The sequence below is a fragment of the Lichenostomus cassidix genome, chromosome 5 (assembly GCF_008360975.1).
Source record: "Lichenostomus cassidix isolate B80296 chromosome 5, HeHo_3.0, whole genome shotgun sequence".
Classification (NCBI taxonomy): Eukaryota; Metazoa; Chordata; class Aves; order Passeriformes; family Meliphagidae; genus Lichenostomus; species Lichenostomus cassidix.
This window is the reverse complement of record NC_139486.1, coordinates 48,012,322-48,037,020: the sequence shown is the minus strand read 5'-3', so window position 1 is coordinate 48,037,020 and position 24,699 is coordinate 48,012,322. Positions and strand designations below refer to the sequence as shown.

The window sequence follows — 24,699 nt, the reverse complement described above, 5'->3', positions numbered from 1 at the left end:
TCAGCATCCTCTTTTCATAAGCTGAGCCTGCTTTGCAGTGTGGAGTTGATACCAAAGGTCCACCCACACTAGATGCATTGGCTCCTCCAGCATAAAAACAACCACAGGCTGCAACAGTCTGCAAGATGGCACCAAAGGCCAGTCCAGTGCAGCATTAACTGCAACCAGTAAATAAATCAGGTAACCAATAGAAAGAAAAAGGGTTTATTGACACTGGATGCATGATTCAAAGCCCAAAGCCCAGCTGGTCTAAGAGCCCTCACTAAACACTTTCCTGTTAGAGACAGAATATGTTTAGAAACAAGACCAGAATGGCTTGAAAACACCCACTTCCTTGATGATTAAACATAACTAATTTACTTACTGTTTACCACAAATCAATTAAAAAGAAAAAAAAAACACAACATTTGAGACAATTATGGACTGCATTTAAAAGGACTTCCTAAGGAGCTTGTAGGAGACAAAGGCTCAATCCTGTAGGCTTCCTTAGAAATCCAAGCTAGAATGAATTTCATAGACATCAACTAGGCAATGGAGGTAAAATGGACTCTGAATGGTGTGAGAACCACAGCTAGGTTAAAATATATATTCCACCATGAAAAGATCTAGCAAAAACTACCTTCCATGCTAACTGGGCTTTGCAAAACACTTAAAACCTGAAAATTAGGTTAAATTCTGAAAGAGTGTATGGCTGTATTTTTCATCTGTACTGAAGTGACAGTATGATATATCTCATCTTCCTTGTCTGACTTACCATCTGACTTGCACTCCATCCTTTCAGTCACATGGTAACTTGGTTCCAATGCCTGCTCCAGGACAGATGGTCCTCTGGGATTATCATTTACGTCCTTCATGCACTAGAATCCTGAAAAATAAGGGAAAAAATCTAAGTTTTAACACTATCAGATGTCTAAGAACCATTCAGGGCTTTTACACACAATCCTTCATGACAATAAATTCCACAAGACTGTGATGAGCTGTTCGACCAGACAGAAAGTGTCAACCCATTGATGTGTGGGGTGAGGTGAAACATGGAAAGGACATGAAATACATTGCTATATTATTATTGATGAACTTGCTTTTGCTTACTGCCTGCATAAAGGAACTGCAATCTACCAGAAGCCTTACAGGTATCCAAAGGGTACGCACTATAAAACCTTTTAATATTTAAGGAAAAGGAGGTGATCCGTGAACTAAGCTCCCTTAAGGGCCATCTGCACCATATGGAAGAAGCCTTCACCTGAAACCATAATGCCCCATTTCAATAAAATCTCAGAGAAGCCTTAAAGTTCTGTTGAGTACAAGAAAAAGCTCCTAATTTGTGAAGGACTGTTGGATGTGTCATACCTACTGCACAGTGGGGCTAACTGAACACATAATTTGGGAACATCATAGACTCAGAGACCATATGTCCAAACTGCCCCTCAGAGCATGGCAAAAACATGGGCAAAGAGGGTCATGTAGGCATGTAGAAATAAAGTCACCTCTAACAACCTGCAAGGACCTTTTCCTCCTTCACACATTCAGCTAAGGGAGGGGTCAGGGATGTGGTTTTTTTTGTTCAGATTATAAAGTACTCTGTCTTCAAGGCTTATGTGATTTGTCATCTACTTGGACGTTGCACTGTGAACACCAGGCCAGTTCATTCACAGTCTTTTCCAAAATCCACAGAGATAGAACTCTTTAAATTGACGCCAATAAACTATGCCTCACAAACCCCATCAAGAAGTCTCCTAAAGAACAAAAACTTGAAATTCTGAAAAGTGCCCTCTCCTACAGAGGTACTGTTGAAAACCTTTGAGTAGAAACTGATCTAATTCTGAACAGGCTAATAAATCCAAGACTATTTAGGTATCCAGATGTCACCTCTGACACTGGGACATGAGATCACTGCACAGAAATAAGCGCATCCACATATTAAAGAAAAACGTATTTAAAGCAAGACACATTCTTAGAAGACACCAGCATACAAGAAGACAGCAGTGTTCAGGTAAAAAAGCAAGCTAGCAGAGTAACGCATGACACAGCTCAAAAAATCATCTCATCCAGTATAGCACATCTTAGCACTAAGCAATCCTCTGCTACTCAGGACAAGGGATTACTAAGGGATGAAACTGGCTGTAAAGGCCTGTATACATACCGTCTCTTTCACTTGTAATAACACAAACAGAGTATGTAAGTACAAGAATAAGAATTACTGTCTGTGTACACAATGTGAATCAAAACACAATCTAAAAGTTATTCCTAAAACCAGAAAAAATAAGGATACATCATACAGATGGTATTTATACTTTTATAGCCACTTAGAAAAAACCTCTCCCTCCCAGGAAAATATGACAACCAATTATTTTCAGCTAGATGTTTTTATTAAGTTTGTTTTCCGATGTGATTTCTTCAGTCCAAGCTCAAACTCAAACAAGATGTCTTGCAGGCAAGTCCCAAAGGAAGTCAACCTTCTTTTACAGAGCATGTGCTACTCAGAACAACTAACAAGCACCATAAAAAGATGTTGTGGATAGTTCTAAGTCTACCATCAGCCCCACCACTGCCCCTCAAACTTGTCAATGATATAATTGCCAGCTGTGTGCAACAGCTCCTGAGAAACAGTCTTTGCAATGCATGCATGTCACTCCACTGGAATGGCCATGAGGTGCAGAACCAAGGACTGATTGGTGTCTTTTGGCTCACTACTGAAGGCCAAATTATATCCCCAAACTACATCAAGTGATCTAATAAAGGATGTTTTACCTCTCTATAACAGTTCTTCTTATCTTGACAAGAAGGGCTCTGGTATCTGAACAGGTTGCCCCTGCATAAAGAGTTATTACTTCTGTTAAGTGGAAATATAATTAACTCTGCATTCTCTCAGTCCAATGCAAGCAGAAGACAAGAGCTAAAATTCAAGCCAGATGTGGCCTGTGCTTTTGAAAAAGTAGAGTACGAATTTTTACATGCATTTACTGTGGTTCAGCTGACACAAGGTGACTTGATCACACCTAGTTTTTAGCACAGAGCTGTTTACAATGACAGTAGCCCCAAATGCTTTCTTTGGCCTCCCTTAGTGCCTGCAGTTCATCACAATATTCAAATGCTGATATAAAAGCGTTTTCTTTACACAGTGTGCTAAGAACTTGGTATCATGACATTTCCAGAGACACCAAATGAATTAGAATTAATGTTGAAGCTCTATACTCTTCTAAAAAGAGAGTCACCTCTTAAGCTGCATGCTATTGTTGCAGTCTGCATTCAGTGCAGGTGCCTTGCCAGACTCCACACTTAATTCCTTTGTTTACACTGCTTCCAAAATCAAGCACTCCTCCTCTGCTTCCTCTTTCCCCATCATGTAACTTAGGGACAGGGGTAGTTTTACAATGCTGACAGAAATACCCATATATTGCCTAATATGGCCCATCTTTCTGTCTCTCCAACAGCATATGAATGATCAAAAGATAATACCGCTAAAGCAAGACAGGAATCACTCCTGCCTCTGAAAATGCAAAACGCTTATTATCAATTAACTTACACCTTGCAGTTACTGCCAGTGCAAAACTGATGTGAAAACAATGCTCAGATTTGTCAGCATTTTACACCTACTATACACTTATGTAGAAGACATAATTCCATCTGCCCTTGACTACAAGGAAAGCCTTCAAGGCCAAGTAGTTTTAGAGAAAGCAACTCACCTTAAACAATAAATGCAATACAACTGCATGATCTTCTTTTAAAACTCTGGTATGTCCTTTGTTATTCTGACACAAGGAGGTAAAACTAGTTACAGAAGCACTCACTCGTGCAAAAGTGCCAGCAAAACCAGGCTCAAAGTTAAGAGAAGATTTCTGCACCTAATTTTGAGCTGTGTGAAATCTGTAGAGGATGTATCATAGGGGACTGAGAAGCAATTGCCAAATTTCTGGTAGCAAATATTCAGAAGCACATTTAGAATACTTCATGGAAGCAAGAGTGACTTTATCTTGTGCTATGTGTGAGGAAAATCCCACGTTTAAGCTACCAAGTTAATTTTTGGTGAAAATAATGACATGGTCTGCCCAGATGCAAGCAAAAAATTGTACACACAATTATCTGTATCCATACCCTGGCACTGACAGGGTAACATAGCAGGTTAATGTGCAGGAGCATCACTGCAGAGGATGGAACACAAAATGACAAAATGGTTTATTACTACTGCTCATTTTTTCCCTCTTCTGGGAAGGACATAGCATCTATTCCAAAGGACACATCATTCAGGCAATCTGTAGTGATGTTGTAAAATGTTCCTTCACTTCATCTACAACCCCCAATCAGACAAGACTTATTTGCCCAAAACGAGACTACATGGAGCCACACACTTTCCTTTTGTCCTTACATTCCCTTTTCTCCCTCTTGAGAACAGACAAACCGGAAGACAGGGCTAAGTCTCCAGGGGCAAAGAAACAGAAACGTTATAAAAATAAAGTGTGCACATAAGTGGTTTCTGTCTTGGGATCTGAAGACCAAGTTTAATTAACCACCTGAGTGGAAAACACAGTTTATGTAACACAGACTATCTGTGGAGTGCCATCCCAGTCATTCCACACAACCCCTTCTAACTGCTAGTCCGCGTAAGAGCAATTTTTACTGGCAAAAGCAATACAATTGGGATAAGGGATCTGGATGCCAGCTTACAGAGATCAAGAAAGAACGAAGAAGTGTTTAAAACAGAGTAGAGACCAATCCATATTACACAGGCCACTAAATAGCTCTCTAAGGGAAATAGGGTTTCATTCCCTCCCAAACTCAAAAATTAGTTTGTCATCAGGCAGTTACTCAGTGCTAAATAGATACTGACAGATTCTGCCACTGTCAATGAGAGCATGTCCTGGAAAACATCTGAAGACTTTGGTTCTTCTCTGCCTGTACTCTGGAAGTCTGCTTTCTCCCATCCTGTATGCATATGAGATGTCAGTAAAAAGCATGACAAACTTGAAGAATTTTTAGCTCTGGGAAAGACAGAGGTCTGTTCATTGAACACTGGATCATCAGGCTGTGAGGCTAAAGAACTGTAGCTTGGTGGTTTGAGACTTTATCTTTGGTTTCCTGTTTTGCCATTTTTTTAAGGTCCAGCTCAAGAGACTGTCTACCATTCTGTGGCTGTAGAGTTCATAGCTCACAGTGTCCTTCATATCTGGGAAATTTAAATGAATCCACCATCCAAACCATCAACACTTAAGGTTCACTTAGTGTTGCACTTAAGGTGATCTAACTTGACACTGCTGCAGAAAGAGAGGGGTTTGTTTCATCCTGTTCAGTTTCCTCTACTGAATCCTATCCCCTGTCTTAGCTATCTATGCAGCAACAAGGCTGCTGCTTCAGCATGGAGAACTGACAGAAAACTAGTTAATTAGCAGGGGGGTGGATTAGCCATCACTGGTGGAACAAAAGGGGGACCCTCTTTGGTAGAAGCTCACTGCTAGATTAAATGCTAAGGTGAACTGCACTCTACTTACAGGGATTTACAGGACTTCCCTGGGGGTTCAGCTCATTGTACATCCACACATACATTGTAAAATTAAAGCTAAGCAAGTATCAAATGAAATTCAACTCCTTTGTTACAGCATACTAATTTTTGTGAACACCTCCCACCCATTTTACCCAAAAAAGAGTGCTAACTTCAATCAGGGCAAAAATATTAATACAAAAAAATTAAATACAAACCCAAACATTAAATACAAAACTTTACAACAATATACCCACTGGAAAAAAAAATCTCACTTTCTTTAAAAAGGTATTTTCTAGCCATTAAATAAAGGTAAAGTCAGAAGATTACACATTATATGCCCAGCTATCCTAGAGAGCATTTATAGCAGTTACTTGAAATTCTGATGTCACTCGCAACAGATATATCAGCTGGTAGTGCTAAAAACTTGATTGTATATTAAAAGCTATGACCAATATTGTTTTCTGTGCACAGAGATAAACATCCTGCTCAAAGATCCGAACTCCTATTTAAAAACAAAACCAAACATTAAGAATAAAAAGCACCTGGTATGGTTCTGAGACACATATGTGGCTGCATTGCATATTCCCTGCCTACACTGACAGTGTGGGAGCTGTTAGTCATCTAATGCGCATATTTGCTTGGCACGATGCCTTTACTTTCATACGCAGGCAAGAAAGATGATCACCCATTTGTTGTATCCTTACATCTTCACTGCATGTTCATCAGTCAGCATGACCAGGCACTCCCAATTCACACTGCAGGCTGTTGGGAGGCAGACCAATTCAAAGTGAAGCCCCAGGATTGGGAGGTTGTTAGGTACATGTGTAAAAACAAGGGTGACTTTTAAATTCATGCTGTTTAGAAATATTCTCTGTTGGGACCTACCAACAAGTTTATTTAACAATAAGGACCTTTTATTAAATAGAGGCCTAATTTAGTTTTGCTTTCAACCCTGGTGCAGATCCTTTTACTATTTTCAAGGGCATTAGAGGTTCTCAAGTTGGTTTCCTTTAACTGTCCTGCTCTGCCACCATTCTGGAGGGACCTGGAACAGAATCTAAATTTAGCTTTCAAGTAAGGCTGTCAAAAACTCATTGCCCAGACTACAGCTAGATCAGACATACCCCATCCTTTTGGCACCCAGATTTCATTTAAGCAATACAAAACACATACAAGAAAGGTGTGCTTTTTAAGTATAATGTTGATGGTGAAATTTGAAGAGGAAGGAAGGCAGAATTTCCAAGTGCCTCAATGTTGTCAGACTTTGAAGGAATAGCTTCTGAGCATTTCCCTCCCAATGTCCTTAAATACTTCAAACTAGTATTTTGCCATGAGATACTTATGTTGCAACCTCTTTTGTATAGAATTAACAAAGCACCAAAGCAACTGCTGTCTAACGCACAAGGGAAGAGGTGCTTTGATTTGAGGTAGCTCATGCTATTTCTTGGATATCTCAGTGGTGAAACCACTTCACACTGACTACTGCACTTACCTCAAGGAGAAGTATCACACTGCTCCACTCCACTGTAGAAACTGGCAAGGCCAGCCTTCAAAGATAATCTGAGACTACCTTGCAGGACTTCTCTAAACCCCTTGCTTATTCTGCCTTCAGCAATATGGGCTGCTATGTCCCTGCTGGTTTTGACCCAAATGTGCACAGGTTTAGATTCCTGAGGACTGCAGTGTACTGCAGCTACTTCACTGGTGTAATGTCTGCTGACTGCACTCAGTGTTCAGATCTAGCTGGAGGGAACAGCTTTTGACAAGCAGGAGTTCAGCACAGGTAAGATCTGGTCTGATCTAGTGGAACTCTGTCTTTAAATTTGATGACAGTACGACAGAAGAAATATGTGGGAAGCATCCACAATAACCAACCACCTCAAGTTAATTGGCAATTAATTAGGTGAGCTACTAAAGTCTAACGAAAATGAATCCTGGGAGATTCTGGTCACAGTTTCCCTGATGTAAATCTAGATTAACTCCTAGAGAGAATATCAATCTCCATGACAGTTACTTCAGATTTACACCCAGTGACTCTGAATTTGTGCACTTGTTTTCACAGCCGTGTGGGAGATCTGTCTCAACACAGATCAGCTCTGCTCTCATGCAGATTCTACCAGATACACAGAGTTACAGTTCTGTAAAAATCCAACCTCAGTGAAACAGGGAAATTAAATTCTCCACTGATGAAACCTGAGCCTCCCACATAACAGACGACAACTCCTCTACAGAGCCTGCCACTACGAGTGGTCACAATAGCTTCCTTAGTTCTCAGTCTTCATGCAGCAAGGATAATTCCCTCTCACTGGATTTCACAAAGGACAACAGCAAGCATCGAAGTTACTATATTCTTTTGCCTAAGACTCCTAAGAGTATTAAGAATACCAGATCCACAGAGCCAGTTTTGAGTCCAGCCTTACAACCCCAGCAAAATCCACACAATCTTTTGAGGTTTCAAGGAGGCTACAGAGAGAATAAACACCTTCTGGCCATTAGCACTGACACTTGGGGTGCAGACTGTAGGTGCATCAGAGAAATTTGGTATGAAAACAGGAGATTCTGTCCAGCCACACTGCTAGTCACCTTTTGACCAGTTTTACTCAGTTCTGTATCCACCTCTCTGCGCAGCCATAGCTTTCCCCTTGCTTTATCCATAAATTAACCACTGATTTTATTGCTTTGAAAGGGACAGTTGTTTTTAGAGTGAAGCATTTTAAATGACCTACTAACTCACTTCCTCTCTCTTAAAAAAAAAAAAAAAATTGGTTCTCACATAGCATTTAAATGAAGTGGCTGGAAAATATTGGACAAGAAACAAGCTGAAAACATAATGGTAATTTTTAATGGGGGTTGATCTTATAAAAGATGATATTTTCTCTAAGCAATTCTACACCAAATAATTTCTTCTACACAAGCCACTTTGGGTCTTACAGCTAGAGCTCCTCAAAACCATGTAATATTTATGACTGTCTACAGATACAAGTTATGTCACAGTATAAACGGAGGAGTATTTAACTATTCCAGAATAACTATGTCCAAACATGAAGTTATTTAGAAAGCTATTGCACAAAAATGCTGTATGGACAGTGTGTAAATACTGCAGAATATTGTAGTATGCCATAATAAAACCAATTCAACATTTCAATGTGAAGCAAAATAATCTCCCTTCCAGATGTACCAGGAACTAAGTAAATCCCACATCACCCTCTAATTCTTATCTCAACCTCCATAAAATTACTGAAAAGAAATAAAGCTAGAATTACACACAAGTCTCAGGTGCCTTTTCTGAACTTAACTGAACTTCACCAACAGGTGAGATAGGAATTCCACTGGTTACTGATAGCTGGGCATAAATATCTTGCTTAATTTCTAGAAGAGTAAGTGGACTCAAATCTTTCTTTGTACTGTTTCTCAAAGATCTCACCAGCTGACTCATCCTCCTGCCTAAAGTACAGCATGAAAGTAAAGCAAAGCAAAACAGAATCTCTCAAATTATCAGAACCAAAATTGCTTTCTATAGTAGCAGGAGATAGACTAAAAACAAAATTGCATGCCAATTCACAAACTGCCATTAAATTTCCAGGAAGCCAATCCACCAAGGAACATACTGCACCCTAGAGAGTCCTTAATGAATAGTGACACATTTGCAATAGGCTAGTTAAGGTTGTGCCAGCATTTAGGTTTTAAATCCCTCAAATGTTAAGCAAAACAAACCTGAAACTTACTGGAAAATTATATAGGGTTCCAGTCCAGGAAGAGAGACTTTGGAAGGGAGATGGAGAGAAAGTGTTAGAGTCTAACCTCCGTGGGACACGAGCTGCTAGCATCCCCCCCAAAAAGTGAGAGATCCCCAGTGTCTGAGTACACATTTACAGACATGGGTCTTGAAGCATGGAGCTGTTTCTATGGTCTGGATCACAGTCCATCTATACTTTCTCTTGTTATTCTTGGTTTAAAGAGCTTGATCTTTCTTCCATCACAGGGCTGATGATGTTTACAGTCCAGGGCCCAGAAGATAAGCACTATAAACCTGCAAACATGATGAAATATACAGTACATATAAGAGCTTTATGTACTGAATATAATTTCCATTAGATGGAGCATTACTCTCCCCTTGATGTTTATATGTGAAGTATTTCATGGTATCTTGGAATTGTTTTTTTAACTAGAAGCTATATAGCATCTAATTTGGAGCCCCTGCAGTCTCCAACCCCATCAGCCAGAACAGACTGCACGCTTCTGACTTCCAGTTCTTGGAAATGGATTGCAATAGTGCAGAGGGGAGCAGCATTATACATTGTTAAGAGAATGGACAGAGCAGACAGAGGCACTTCGTGACCATCCAAATCTGCATTAAATGGTCTCAGTATTTTCAGTAAGGCCAGTAGGGTTAAAAGTAAGGATGATAAACTCAAAGTAAAGCCAGTAAGTGCTTTCAGTATCAAATGGAGGTTCATCAGTTGACTGCCTCCATCCTTCATGGTCTGAATGCCTCTAAATTGTCCTGTATCCTTCAATACTCCTGGTACCTTCACAGCTGTGCACATGTGCCCAAGAACTGCCTGCAGAGTGCCTCAGGCCTTGGTTGCAGCCAGGTCTGTCCCAGTCATGAACTCCAATCCCATTAGGATGGCATGCCAGGATCCCCCTTTTATCCTGCCCCATGCATTATGGCTGGGTGGTAGGTGACAACAAACTGGTACCAGGGCTCCAGGGCCATGCCACAGCCTCCTCTGCTTGTTTATTGCCAGCTCAGCTTTGATTACTACCCCTTTGAAGCACCTACCCATTATTCAAAAAGCCATGTTTCTCAGAGTTCAGCCTGTGCCTTGCAAGGCAGTGGCTGTCTGCTCTGACTTTTCTTAGAAAGGAAGTTTGGTATAACAAATCAGTTCCTAGGTCAGGACTCAGGAGCTCCCCCACCCCGTCTGATATTAGACTTCCCACTGTAGGGCAGTATTGTCTTAATTTTACTTGATTGCATTATGTATTTGGATGTTACAAGCTACAAAAGGGCGATACATACACGTACGTGAAACATGACCACCCTTGACATATTCACGTTTGAAAAGCTTATCCATTCACAACATTAAGATGCTCTAAATCAACAGTTGACACTCATCCTGACTAGCAATTCCTGAGAAGAAACCAATGTAACTCAGAACCTTGTCTTTCACATACTATTGTCTCCCCAGCATAAACTGTGGAGAGCCTGACCTTCTTGCATAATTCCCCCCTTCCAACAAACAGCTGGAGTTTACTAGCAATGGTAAATGAATCTTAAGGAGGATTAAATCAGGGATCAGACAATGCTCTAAAATGAACAGTTTTATTGTTTCCACCGTTGTACCAAATGACATCTTCCTCTTTGTTAAATAGCTGCCTTCTCAGGTTAAACTGACCCAGCAATCTTGAGGTGCCACACATCTCTGAAGGGAGCAGAACTGGTTATCCCAAAAGGATGAATGCACTATCTCAAACCATCAGGGTATCACTACAGTATCCATTTAGCCTCTTGCTGCCACAGCCTTAAAAATTAATGAGCTCTCCAGGGAGTAGACAGACATAATGCTCAAAGCAAATGAAGCTGCTGCCAACACTGTTTTCCTCTTCCCTAGACACCACTTCAAATCAAAACAGAAGAGCAGCTCTTGCCCCTCAGCTGAGTATCAGAATACTTTCAGACAGAAGAAAATTCCTATGCCTGTGTGGACAGGCCTTGAATCTCCCAACTTGCCAGCCAACATCACATAATCGGACCTTGTTGTCTATGCCATCAAAGTTCAACACAAAGAGAAAAAAAGCTTCATTTTGGTTTAACTCTGAAGTTATCTTGGTCCAAGTTTCTTGAAGATGCTAAACCTTGCTTAGAAATGACCACCTACATACAAATAAAAGGGTGTTTACTTTCTCCAGCCCTGGAACTGACTCGATTTCTCACTTTTTCTTTTTTGTGCAGTAGTTCACAACATGTCCAGATATAAGGCATATAAACAGAAACACGGGTCAGCAAAGTCATTTATGTAAGACCCCCTTCTTTGAGGAGCTATCTCACATCAAAGGGAACATCAGCAGATGGAGCTCTGCTTCTGCATCATACTCTTCAAATGTAACAAGCTTGGCAGGTGCAGAGGGGGATAGGAACAATCACTCTCTCACCCTTTCCAGCTCTCACTTTTCATGGCACCACTGCACACAAAAGACACAAAAGAGAAACAGTTTCTTCTGCCTTCCAATCCCTTTGCTTCCCCAAAACCACTCCCAGCATCAACCAGTGTCACTGAGTCTGCCAGAAAAAGGTCTAGAAATCCTCAAACAAAATGCATTGAGCATCCAGAATTATCATCAATTAACAGCTCCAAAACAATGCAATGAGGGATTAACACAGCAGAGGAGCTCTGAAATTTACACTGATCTAAGGTCTAAGACCTGTTTTTGAACAACAGGGAAAAAAGGCTTCTCTAGGGTGAAACACCAATAACATGCAAATCACTGTGATGAGCAAGCAAGGCTTTATCTAACCTGACATGTTAGCAGGATCTCAGATTTCTGATCATCTCTACTTCTGGTAACTTATGAAACATCAGCTCCTAAAATCATGCAGAAACCAAGGAAGAAAATTAGCAATTACAACAAGGTAAATGCAATGCTTAAGTTCAATATTCCAGGAAAAGGCCTAAAAATGGCTGGCTGGATTAATGAGGCATTTTCCAGGACATCAAGATGATGTCTCTGAATACCTGCTGTGTTCTCAGAATCAGAATGATGTCCATAGCAATCAGTTGCAGAAAAGGAACAAAAAACCCAGAAGTAAATGACTTTCCTGTATCCTGCAGTGGTGGCCATCAGCTCATTTCAGCCCAAGATAAAGTCCCTTACAAACAAGGGATTCCATAGCTTCTGGGGAAAAGCTGCTTCTTTCATACTTGGCAATATCACTATCAATCAGAAGCTGCTAATCTGACAGGATGTAGTGGAAAAAGAGGGCAGTTTCTACTTCCCTGATTTGAAACCTTTGTGGCAGAAGGTTACACAGCTCTTTCTGAGAGGAAGAGAAATACAAAGCTACAGGAGCTGACACTTGGGCTGGAGAAGTGATGGACACAGATGGACGGGGTGGAAGCCATGTACAGAACAGCAGAGATTGGTATCAGCTGGGAAAAAAAGAAGGAAGAAAAGCTTGTAGACACAGATAGGAAACTCTATATTCCAAACTGGAATAAACATCCGGTTTCAAGGACAGGCAATAAATTAGCTCAGAGACCTACTCTCAATTTCTGTTCAGCATCAACAACCAAGGGAGTAAGCAGGATGCCTTAATAAAGCAAATTCCCAAACGACAGCAGACACTATTCCAGCTAGTGTTGGACTGCCTTCTCTTCCCCGTGTAATCAGCAATCTCATAGGCACAGCTTTACAAATCCCAGGCCACCAGACTGTGACAGAACACAGTGAAGCCAGAGTTAGCATTAGCAGGACTTTGAAGCCATCTTGCCAAGCAGAAGAGAATATTTTTCTAAATCCTGGATACATAGACAATAGGCTCTTCTGTCTAAACACTGGAATCAGCATCATGCCTAAATCAGTATCTTACCACTGGCACCATTTTTTGGTGTTAAAAACCCCCTTTAATAAAGTTAGTAAGTTTAGCATTAAAGTCATGCCCAGGGCAAACACAAAGCAACAGTCCTCAGTTTAAACTAATATAATGTAATCTAATCTCCTCAAGGATAACAGACTGAAAATTGATGTTCTGAGTTGCACAGACTACACTGCAGATAAAATATTGTTGCTTAACTTCTCGTTCATTATTTAACATCACTACGTAAGTTTAGAGAACTAAAGCTCCATTTGTGATCTGCTGCCCACTGGCAACACACAGTTATGTGTAAATGGCCAAAACTACATTCAAGATCCACAGTGTTTCCAATCAGGAGTCCACAGGGTTACAGTGCTAGAGAGCTAATAAGAAATTCCAAGGGATGATGTTTCTTCCTAAAAAATTCAGGACACACATTATTGTACATAATGCAAAAAGCTCAAAAAAGATAAAAGAGCAAATGGCAGTGACTGCTTTGGGGACAACATACTTAATTAAGAAATTATGGGCATTAGAAAATGTACATAGCATGGGGAATGTTACACATGCTTACAGTAATTTACTTCAAAGGATAGAGTACCATCTGAAAACATGTTTTAAAACAATAACTATCAGGCTGAAATACAGACAGCATTTGGGCACTCAGCTCCTTGTGTCTGTTAGTGCAAGTCAGGCATCATGCAAGTATGAGAGACATCCTCCTCTAACTTAAAATAATAACTATTTTAATTATGTGACCATTCCAAACAGGCTCTGAAGTGCAAAGGCAATCACTACCACAACAAAATAGGCATTACATGCTTTTTAGTAACAGGATTTGTTACAATAATTCTTGAAGCTCCCAGCAGTTTCATAACAAAGTAGTCACATCTGCAGTTTCACAGAAATTACCATGTCTGTGCCAACGTTTCATCTCACAAATGTTTGCAGGCTCTGATTTCCATGTTTAGAAGAGGAATGAAACAAGGCAACTACTTAAATTATTCCACCTCTCTGGCTTGCTATTCTCAGACTTAAGGAGCAGAGGCTTTGGTCAGGGTAATGGAATGGTGGCAGTGATCACCACTGGCAAGGGAGGCTGTGCTCGTGAAGGAGACAGCTACAGCCAAGCCCCAGTTTGGTAATATACACTGTTACTGATACTGAAAATGAGGGAACAGATGCTGTTGCGAGTACCAAATGGAGAGCATGCTGGAGAAGAAAATATACAAATCTAGCCATACTCAACCAGTCAAGGTACAGGAAGCAAGCAGCAAGTCTCTGTTCCTAAAAGTAAAAACAAGTCTGCAGAACCACCAGAAAAAATGTACTGCCTGATGAATAAAATTAATTCCCTTACCCAGAATCGCTGGATGATGCCAGGAAAAAACATATTAAGCATACTTTATTTACCTGCATTACAACACAAATACAAACAAACACACCAATCAAAAAAAAACCCAAACAGGCAAGTGTAATTCAGTGAACTGACAGTATATTCAAAAGTGGTATCACATATCCACAGAATGCTTAAAAAACATCTCTGGTGAAACAAGTATTCTCTTAGGGAGGCTAAATCAACATGCCTAGCTTGCTTCTAAGTGTCCTGACCTAAACATTATGACCTAAATCTTGCCAGAGTGGAGAAAAATGAAACCTCAAGCCCACATGGATTCTCACTGCCATTAGCAGGCCTGCAACGATCTGCATTCCTTAGCATTTTATGGGAGTATATGGCTGTATTTCAATTATCCCAAACTTTGGTCAAGTCCATGACACCAGTATGAGCTGCAAAACGAAACGCATGGAATGCATGCAGGGAGATCCAGCAGCCTGCCTTCTGAGTTGGTAGCTAATCAACAGCTAATTGTAAGAACAGGTCTCCAGAGTGTCTGTGTGGAAAAGCTGCTGATGTTTGTGTTGTCACCACAGCTGCACGTGGCAACTGTCAACCTAGAACCCACGGTTTGCTTGTGACAAGCCCAATTTCAGAGACGAGCAGGGAGCAGTGAGCAGCTTCAACAGGCTGTTCGGCTCCCTTGTACTTTTCTCAATCAAAGAAGAAACTTCTCAAGTGCTGTTCTCTCCAACCCCTTAATGTTCACTTAACAGTCATTGTACACAAGTAAAGTAAAGCTGTGCTGCTGGCAAGCAGGAATGAGGCTATGAAACCCAAGGTAACTGTTGGTTTGGCCTTTTAAATCCTGCCTTCCAAAAGGACACAAAGCTTGCTACAACCTAGAGGAGCCTTCCCCATCTCTTGCACCCATGGTCACATCCACCGAAAAATGTCTGCAATGCTGTTGGCTGCTAAAAATCTCCTGCCATTGAAACAGCAGGAAGAGAAAGAAGGTAATAATTGGAATGACCTGCTTTTACAGACTGCAAGTCATCTATTATGAAAATGGTTATTATTTATAGTAACTGAGAGATAAAATTCAGAACAAATACCCTCACTGTGCAAAATTCTAAGCTCTTTCCCCCCCCAACGGTTTTGGTTATTCTACAATATCCAGAAGAGTTCTTTACCAAATGCCAGCATTTGTGTTTTCTAACAAGCTCTAAGATACCATTAGAGGCTCATATCACTGATGTTATGAACAGAATATGGTTTCTCACTGAAGGGGAGTAGAAACTATCCAGAGGGAAAAAGGAAATGTTTGTCTCAGGGTAGAAACCACAAGCATCGCTATTTTCTGTTGAGTGGAATTAGGAGGGGGAAAAGATCTCATCTTGAAAGTGATGTGCACACTGGTCCAGATGAAGTCATCATCTAAATTTATCTAAGCCACCCTCACTAAGAGGTGAAATCAGAAGGGAATTAAGCTAAGAGATGAAATCAGAAGGGAATTAAGCTATTTTTGAAACAATAACCTAAGTAGTATGCTATAGTTTCAAAAATGAAAGGAGCTATGCACAAAATTAATATTACTAAATACAAATGGTCCTGTTCAGTCTGTAAGAATGTGAGTTTCAAGCTTCTGCTTCTAAGAAAGTCAGAAACAATACAGGTTTTAAAAAATATTAAAATATTTTTTAAAAGTTAAATAACTGAAGGTGAACAAAACATCCCAAATTATATCTCCTGAATAAAACCTTCTTTTAGAAAAGATTTTCAATTTAAATTCAATCACAATTTTAGAATGTATTTTCTCATAAGCCAGCATGGAATTTGTTGTAATACACCTTTTGGTTCTCTTTTGCAATGAGTTCCTAGGCTGATGCAGTCCCACAATGCAAATACTCCACTGGCAATTACTTCAGAGTGTGACATGAGAAACATAACTTAAACCTTGTAAACTATAAAGAAAATCTAAACTGCGTATTGATTTTTAACAAATAATTATTTTTTGAAAGGTCAATTTCCTTCAAGCATCTTGGTTGTTCCTTTGAATCAACAGCCCCCACCATCTCATGTCTACTCCTCCTTCACCATTTATTTAAAACTATTTTACATTTTACTGACAAGTTTACAGGCTAGTGCTATTCATACACCAGTTTTCAACATCTAATTCTTAATAGCACTTAATGTGAGTTATCTCTATCTGTACCCTTCGCATTCAGATATATATATATATATTTATATATATGCAGACACACAGAACTCATGGGATCTAGGGACACTGGGTTTCTAGGTATATAATCATGATTTCAGTAAACACGCATTTCTAGAAGTAACAAATGTTTATGACAGAATATTCTGAGTTGGAAAGGACCCACAAGGATCGAGTCCAAAGTCACAGAGTCACTTTGCTGCACTAGTAGCACAAGGTACATCATTACATGAAGAAATACCTACAGCTGTAAATACAAAGTATTCCTCTAAATAGAAAATATTCTGTTCACTCAACATATGCAGAACAGACAAAGGAGTGGATATTTAAGAGGATATTTAACCATAATTTCTCATATTGGATTCACAGATGAATATGATTACCTTTGCCAAAACACACATATTTCAAAGATCTTTGTGCTCTTGCTACACCTCTACTTGCTCTGTTAAAGGGCTCCTTTCATTGTTTTATTCTCCTTTAGGTTTGGATTTGATTTTGCCAACTCCTGCAACAGTAATTCAAATCTGAGAGTCTGTCTACAGAGGGCTACACACCAGAATACACATTCCAAATAAGTTAGGCATATACTGTTCCCGTTCACAGTCTGTTTGTGTAAGGGCCGTGCATGTGTGGAAAATAAGCTTGGTATGCTAATGTTAGCAAATTTCCATATGTAAATTAGCCCTCCATTTCCCAATTATATAAATCCATCTCCCACATCTCTCAGGGTCTCATAGGAATGAGATACAGTATTTTATAACTGCCTACTTACAAACAGAAATGTATGTTGCAAGACCCTTTCTGCATTTGTTGTTTTGTACAAGAGCTGTTTAATGAAGATGAAAGGAAATGGAAGACAGAGATAAGATTCTTCTACTTTTTGAAATGGAAAAATCTAAGTCCACTGGACTTGCCCACTAAAATATCCAGTGATTTTTGTTTCTCCCCAGAGCAGTGATCAATCATTTACCTGCCAAGAACAGTACGGGGTTTGTATTTAATATTGTGGTTACAATTGTGGAATGTATTTCAGGGCATCATAAGCAGTGTTAGTGTCCTGGCCTCCCAATTTCCAACCTGTTCCCTACTGACAGGGCCCTATGCTGCAAAAGGCCTCAGTGATTAAAACAAATTTTGCACAGGTATGGAAATCATTCATGAGATATTTTGCATATTTCATTACATCATTCATGACCTTTGTCAACTGCAGATTTCAAACAGACTTCTGCAAGTGAACAAGTATCTTTGGAATACACAGCTTCCAAGCAGAAACCCCTTTGGAACTAGTATTATTGTACAGCTCACACCATCCATTTCCAGCAGTTCTGGAAACAAAGTCATTCAGAAGTGATGGGTGCAGATCACGGGTTCACCAGGATAAATAACATTTCTTCCTCTAATGTAGAGTGCTTCAATGCACACTCACTTGTAGAGAAAACCTAATTGCTCTATAGTCACATTAGTGCAACTGAACAGAAACAGACATATCTACACAGGTCCTGAAAGCAGTCTCTAATCCACTATCAAGTTTCTCCAGTGCAAAAACTTCTTTTAAAGTCAAGGACATTCAGTTCTCCTTCAGACATGCAATTTCAGACTAGACTACAGTGACATCTTATGCTGTCAGTGTCTGCCAGGAACTTTGGAGCTCTATCCTCCATCAGCTTCTTTAAGGAACATTCTTATCTTGCACAAAACTGCTGCCTTCAGAGTCCTGGGTGCTCATCAGCACTTTCATTGCAACATGATCTGAGGACAATCAAGGGGCAGAACAATTCTAGTGATACATGGACTACAAAATTTAAATGATTTTTAAAAAGCAGTGCAATTAAGACTGTCATAGCTTATGCAGTTTAATGAAGCAGTGTATCCACATACAGAGTTTAGATGGTGACGTTTAGCTGTGGGTGTGGCAGTGGGCAAAACTAGCGAGGAGCAGGCTCTGCACACTGCAGTGATCGGTAACTTCTCATTGAAGCTTTCAAAACCTGCCTGAAACTGTGGCCTATCTGGAGGTACCAAGTTTGCACACAGGATTATGAAGACAGTCAACATCCGAAACAAATGTGTGTACATATATCACATGTAGTTTTCACTCTTGCTGGCACTCAGTGCTATTTGAGCCCAGCCTCATACATTTAATTCTTTTCTAAAAGATGGTCTAAATGGCTTTGTTACATACTGCAATGACTAAAGGTATTTATCTGATTATAGATAACAGAGGTCACAATCACTTCATAACTTAAGTAAGTTGTTTATACCTGAAGGGTGAGTTTGTGTCAAAAACGAGCTCCTGTTAGCATATGCAGTTGTGTTCACAGGACAGAATTGCTATAAAAATACAGAAAGCTGCACTGTCCAGCTGTTATACCCATACACACACAAGTAAAACACAGAATGAAACTAGCTATGATACTGAATCACAAAGAAAACAAGAAACAAAATTTTTATGCTAGAGATCCAACTCTAAAAAACACTAAATATTTTGGGCAGCAACTTATGACATTAAACCAGGGTCAGACTGTTACTTTCTACTACAAGCCTTTCTTAGAGGTGCAAGCAAGGATCTGAGCCCCACTGAAACAAGTTAGGAAAGGCCACTCCTGCCCCAAACAGGTCACAAGTCAGGTTACATGCAGCAGGTCACTAAACAATGAAGGACTAAGTTAAAAAAACACAAACCAATAGCATACCACTTACTGTCATTCTAGCTGGTCACAGATCAGGACTCTTACAACACAGGAGCTTAAATCTGCTTTCTAATATGCGAATTATTACCATGCTATCTTTTAAAGTTCCTCAAAATCACAGGACAATTTTGTTCCACAGAACTAAGGTAAGAGTCTTAAAAGAACATGAGCTCCATCATGAAATAAAAAATACTGTGACCTTCCAAAGATATTCAAAACCCTTGCCCTTCTTGAATATTATGGCTTGCTCTCGGTGTGGTAGCATGGATCCATTCAGAACACAAATATTCTACATCTCTTATGGCCTTATTCTGCTAAACATGCTTTAGTGCAAATCAGTCCTCCAGTTCTTAAATTTGATTTGCATGTTCTTTTTGCAAGGAAGTCTCAAATGTTCTCTAAAGTAGAAACAGATTATCTCTGAAAACTCAAAATAAACTCTCCAAGCATCAGTTTAAACCAAGAATACAGGCTCTATCATAGGTTGAGTCTTAGGTCTCATCAGTCACACTTTGCTGTGGCCTACACACGGGAAGCAAGGAACTGGAAAAGATATGTGAGAGCAAAATTCTCAGTCATGGGATTCCATCATGCACCATTTAAAAAGCTTCAAGTCAGAAAGGCTCCTCTACAAAAACCTACAGGACTGTAGTCTCCACTGCCTCTTCTGCCTTTGGACTCAACATTCCACAGGACAGAGTAATCTCGTTAAGCAACTAACAACCAACCAAACCTAGCAAAACTCTCTGACTTTCAGCAAGGGTTGGTCTGTGGACAATTTCGAGGCAGAGCCAGACAAATTAAACTCTTCAGTTCAGTTGGTTAGGCAAATTTACTAATTTTACCCCTGAAACAGAAATTTCCTAAGTGCACATTACACTCCCTGTGTTGAACAAACTTAACTTCCCTGTCTCATCTCTTCTGTTAACAAGCCCAAAACAGAGCTGCATGGTTAACCTTTTTAGACAGAGGCAGAAAGAACAGGGTTTTTTGTTTTTTTTTTTTAACTGTGCTGCAAATCAGTGAAATTGCTCCTGCTGCAGCAACATCTGCCTTTCCAGATACTGAGAAAGCAGATACTGAAAAGCATCCTGCTACATAGTGGAATTTTGAGATCCAGAAGACAAAACAAATGCTTGTAAAAACTTCTCTGGTCTTTCCCCCATCCCCCATTTTTTAAAAGCATAAACCATGTAACAGAAAAAAACCCACATAACAGAAAACAACTCTTCCATTTCAAACCAGTTTAGGTGCTTAAAAGCTGTATGTGTTTATTTGCCTTTTGTGCTTTGTACCTTACCAATATTAATACCAGAAGGTGCACACTCTAATTGTTCAGATTTACATTCTTTTTGTGTATTCTGCCATTTATCATACCAAATTGTTACTAAATTGATGGTCTTGCTATTTAAAGGCTCTTATTCTAGTTTTACATGCATGACATCCAGTTGGCAACTCTTTCTGCAGTGGAGTGACAAACACTTTAAAGTCCTTAAACCATAAACTGCTAAATAAGAAGTAAAAAAAACCAAACAACCAAAAATAAACCAACAACACAATACTACAAAGAAAAATGCAGGTTCAGTTATAACAAATGGAATAAAACAAGCAAATGGGATGTGCTTACCTTTCTGCACATGCCTACTGAGAACATTCAGACTCATTATATGCAAATGTAGAGTAAGAGTTTTAGTGTTCATTTTGTCCAGATTTAAGTCAAATGGCTAAACTTTCTGTCTCAATGGGCACATACTAAGCCCCTGAACAATCCTTGGCTTCAGATCTACAACACTAACTCAAATATATCAATGGGAACATTGGCAAAATCACTACATTCTGCTACTCCAAAGGAAGAAACTAGAAGTGTAGAGCAAGCAGTGAGAAGATTTACTTCAGCTATCCCACACAGTAAAATTCAGCACTCTGTCATGTACCACACAACTTGAGCTGAAATCAACATGAGCTCTGGGTCTGTCTGAGATTTGAAATTGATCCATTAGCTGCACAATTGATACAACCAGGAAGTTATTATCTCAAACTGACTAACAAAACATTGTGATCAAACCAAGAAATTGCTTTCTCAGTATAGGCAACGTTCTGGAAGAGGAAAAAAAAAGAAAAATAGAGGGTAATACTGCCACATTTCTTCTGAATCTGTGATTTATTGCTCTAAAACAAACACAGAACCTGATCACCAGCTGTAAATGGTTGCCAATCAGGTGGCAGCCAGCGGAGCTGGATCCGAACCTCGGCAACTTGGTAAATAATGCTGCAATACAATTTAGCAGGCTTAACCTGCTAAATTTGTTTTTCCCTTCTCACATAACATAACAATCACAGTCTCACCAAAACGTAATTGCATAACAGGATAACCATATGTAAAGTTCGAAAAAAAAAAAAATTGTCTTAATTGCAAATAAGCTCACAGTGCACACGTGAATACTCTTCTGTTCCACCCATAACTCTACCAAAATTCAGCTGCACAGGTCTCCAGATTCCCAACACTTTATCGCCTACACCGGCAACTATCCTGCTCTCAGCACTGCCATCTAGGAGAGAGAGAGCGGCGGCGTACCGCGGGTCGCCTGGAACATCAGCTCCCAGGCAGCAGCATTCCCGGAAAGCATCGCAAAGCTGTTGCTGCTGCTAAAATTTTAACTGCAGCCGGTAGTTAACAGCCGGCTGTGCCGGCTCGCAAGCAGCCTCCTCCAAATCCCGCAGCCCTTCCCGAGAGAGCTCCGCTAAGCGCACACACCAGCATCTGCTCCGCGTATCTCGGCGGTCTCTGGCGGGGAAAATGCCCAGCCTTGTGCACGCCGCCACCGTGCCCGGGCCCTGCGGGAGCGGAGCAGAGCGGAGCGGGAGCCCCGGGGGTGCGAGCGGCGCCGGAGGAGCCGAGCTGCGGCCGCCCTCAGCGCTCCGGGCAGCTTCGCGGACAGCCAGGGAGCGGGAAGGCACCGCCGGCAGCTCCCCCCGGCCCCAGCCCCTCGCCCGGTAGTCCCTCCGCGCACCGGCCGGGCTGATGCGACTCGCCCACCTCCGAGCCCCGTCCTTCCCCGGGGGACCGGGCTGCCGCTGTTGCATCTCTCTGTGTGCAGCAGGACGAAACGGGAAACGGCTGCGAGGAAAGCCGAGCGAGGGACGTGCGCTGCCCGCCGCCCCCGCCGCCGGCCGGAGGCGCAGCCCCCAGGCGTGCAGCCGTCCCCCGCAGCCCCGGGAGCGGCCGCCGCAGCACGGCACAGCCTTGCCTTACCTCCCCGCCCCGGCTCCGGGGATGCGCCGCCGCTGCTGACGTGCCCGCCCCCACCTGCGCCGCCCCTCCCGGCCCGGCGCTCAGGTGCGGAGGGAGCACAAAGGCAGGGCTGCGGCGCGGTGGGGGCAGCGCGCTCTCCCTCACGGAGCCCCCGGCCCCGCCGCACCAGAGCCCCGCCGGCAGCCGCCCGCTCCCTTCCCCTGCTCGCCGGTACCGAGCGCCAGCCCACCTCAGCCCTCTGCGGGGCCGCCCCCCCGGCCGAAACCGTGCAACTTGCCCCGAGCCTCCCCTCAAAACCCCGCTCACCGGCCCCCCGTGCTGCAGCTGGTGCCGGCGCTACGGAGCGCCCCTCAGCCTGAGGAAGTTCCCCGGTCCGGCGGAGAGCTGAGCCGCCTCACATGCCCCCCACCCCTGACACCCCCCGGGTTCGCTCCCTCCGCCCCGGCAGACACGTACGGGCAGCCCCCACAGCGCCGGGGCACGGACCCTGCGCCCGGTGCTCGCCAGACAGGTCGGCCGCCGCCCCCCGCCCCGCCGCCGCTGGGTGCGTGTGTGGGGAGGGGGGCACAGGTGACGAGCGTCAGGGAAGAGCCGCTTCCCGCCCCGGCGGGAAGGTCTGTGGTGCAACACCGCTCCCTCCTTCCCCCCACCCCAGTCTCTGCAGTTCCCCCCGGGAAGAGCTGCGAGGCTGGCAGCCGACAACAGCCGCCCCCTCCCCCGGGAAAGCTGTTCTGCCTCCTTCTCCCTCGCTCGCCTTCTTTTCAGCTCGGCCGCTTGACTGACAGGGAGCCTTCCAGCGGCCGCCCACGCGCGCTCCCGTTTCCCCTCAGTCGGAGAGGGAGATGGCGAAGGAGAAAGCATGAATGAAACAGGCAGGCAGCGAGCGGGAGCAGCCGGCCCGGCCCCCGAGCCGCTGCCGCAGTGGTGCCCGGGGGCGGCGGGCTGCTTTGGTCGGCCCAGGTGGGCGGGAGGGCCGCGGGCTGTGTGGGGATCCCTCGGCCCCGCTGTGGGCTCCTGGCTGCCAGCGGCCCCCCGGCATCTGTGCTCGGAGGGGCCTGACAGACACTGCGATGCATCCACTGGGTTTGTTCCCTCAGTGCAGAAGGTGGAAGGTTGATGCCTTCTCAAGCCGGAGACACGACTGTGGCTTTACAGATGCCACAGCATCTGGCTGGTTTGTCATCTAAAAACCCAGTTTGCTCCACCAAAGGCAGTTCATTTTATACTCAGAAAATCCCAGCACCTAATAACCTGACCTAGGACTCTTGTGCAGAAGTAATAGGAGGGAGGAAACCATCTCTAAGTTCATTTTAAGCCCGCTTGGTTTTCCCAGTGATTATTTGGTACGGTGGGGTAGCCCTGTAATCCTTTTTTCTCCTCAGATCAGTTGTCCCAAAAATGCTTGTGACTTGTTAAAAACACACTTCACAGTATCTGGCTGGAGACCAGAGGTTGTCCCAGTGCTTTGGCATTACTGTTGTTGAGTTTGACTTGTGGTATTAGTTTCAGTAGCCTTACTGCACAGTCAAAGGGTTAAATGTTCGGGTAGTGGGGGCATACAAAGTCACTGAAGTTGCCTCAGTATTGGCTTGCTGAAGATCAGTAATTCCTTTAATTAATATTTAATTTAATTTTCTTGATTTTATTCGCTGGAATTCTTTACTGGAACACCCAGTAGTATTCATCAATTTAAATCTCATACAATTTAAATTGAAAAGAACATTTTCTACTTCTGAATATGCATGGAATATTTTGTTATATGCTGGTACATACATTGCATGCTGCACTTGAGACATATCTGCATTTGCAGTTACATAATCAAAAAACATGGGGTTTCATCCCATGAATCTAGAATCACATTCTGAGCTGTTTTAAACCAGTATGCCTCCACAAATTTAATGCCTACCAGAAAATTTATATCAGCTAAAATTTTAGCCTCTCAATTTAAAAAAAGCTGCTTTTGATTCCTGTGGAGAGAAGCATCTTAGTAGCTTTATTTTTTAAATATTGTGTTCCTGAAAACAGAGTGCACAATAAAGCATTGTCAAGTCTTTTGCTATAGAACAATGAATGTATCATTATAATTTAGATAGGTCAGTGCAATCCTTTATGTATTTGTTTTGTAAGGTTCTTGTGTTTGTGGTAAT

General features: G+C 42.1%; 1 protein-coding gene across 6 annotated transcripts in view; it reads right to left on the bottom strand.

Moving 5' to 3' along the window:
* Positions 1 to 23,146, bottom strand: part of PTPN5 (protein tyrosine phosphatase non-receptor type 5) — a 77,301-nt gene extending 54,155 nt beyond the window's left edge. The window contains exons 1-2 of one of the 6 annotated variants that reach the window (XM_085062921.1): positions 23,009 to 23,146; positions 755 to 865 (exon numbers count right to left, since the gene is read on the bottom strand). In XM_085062921.1, coding sequence (XP_084919047.1) covers positions 755 to 854 — 100 coding nt within the window. In that variant the 5' untranslated portion in view covers positions 855 to 865; positions 23,009 to 23,146. The other 5 variants (XM_085062925.1, XM_085062920.1, XM_085062922.1 and 2 more) reach the window with 5 other exon arrangements.
* Between the last annotated feature and the right edge of the window lie 1,553 nt (positions 23,147 to 24,699).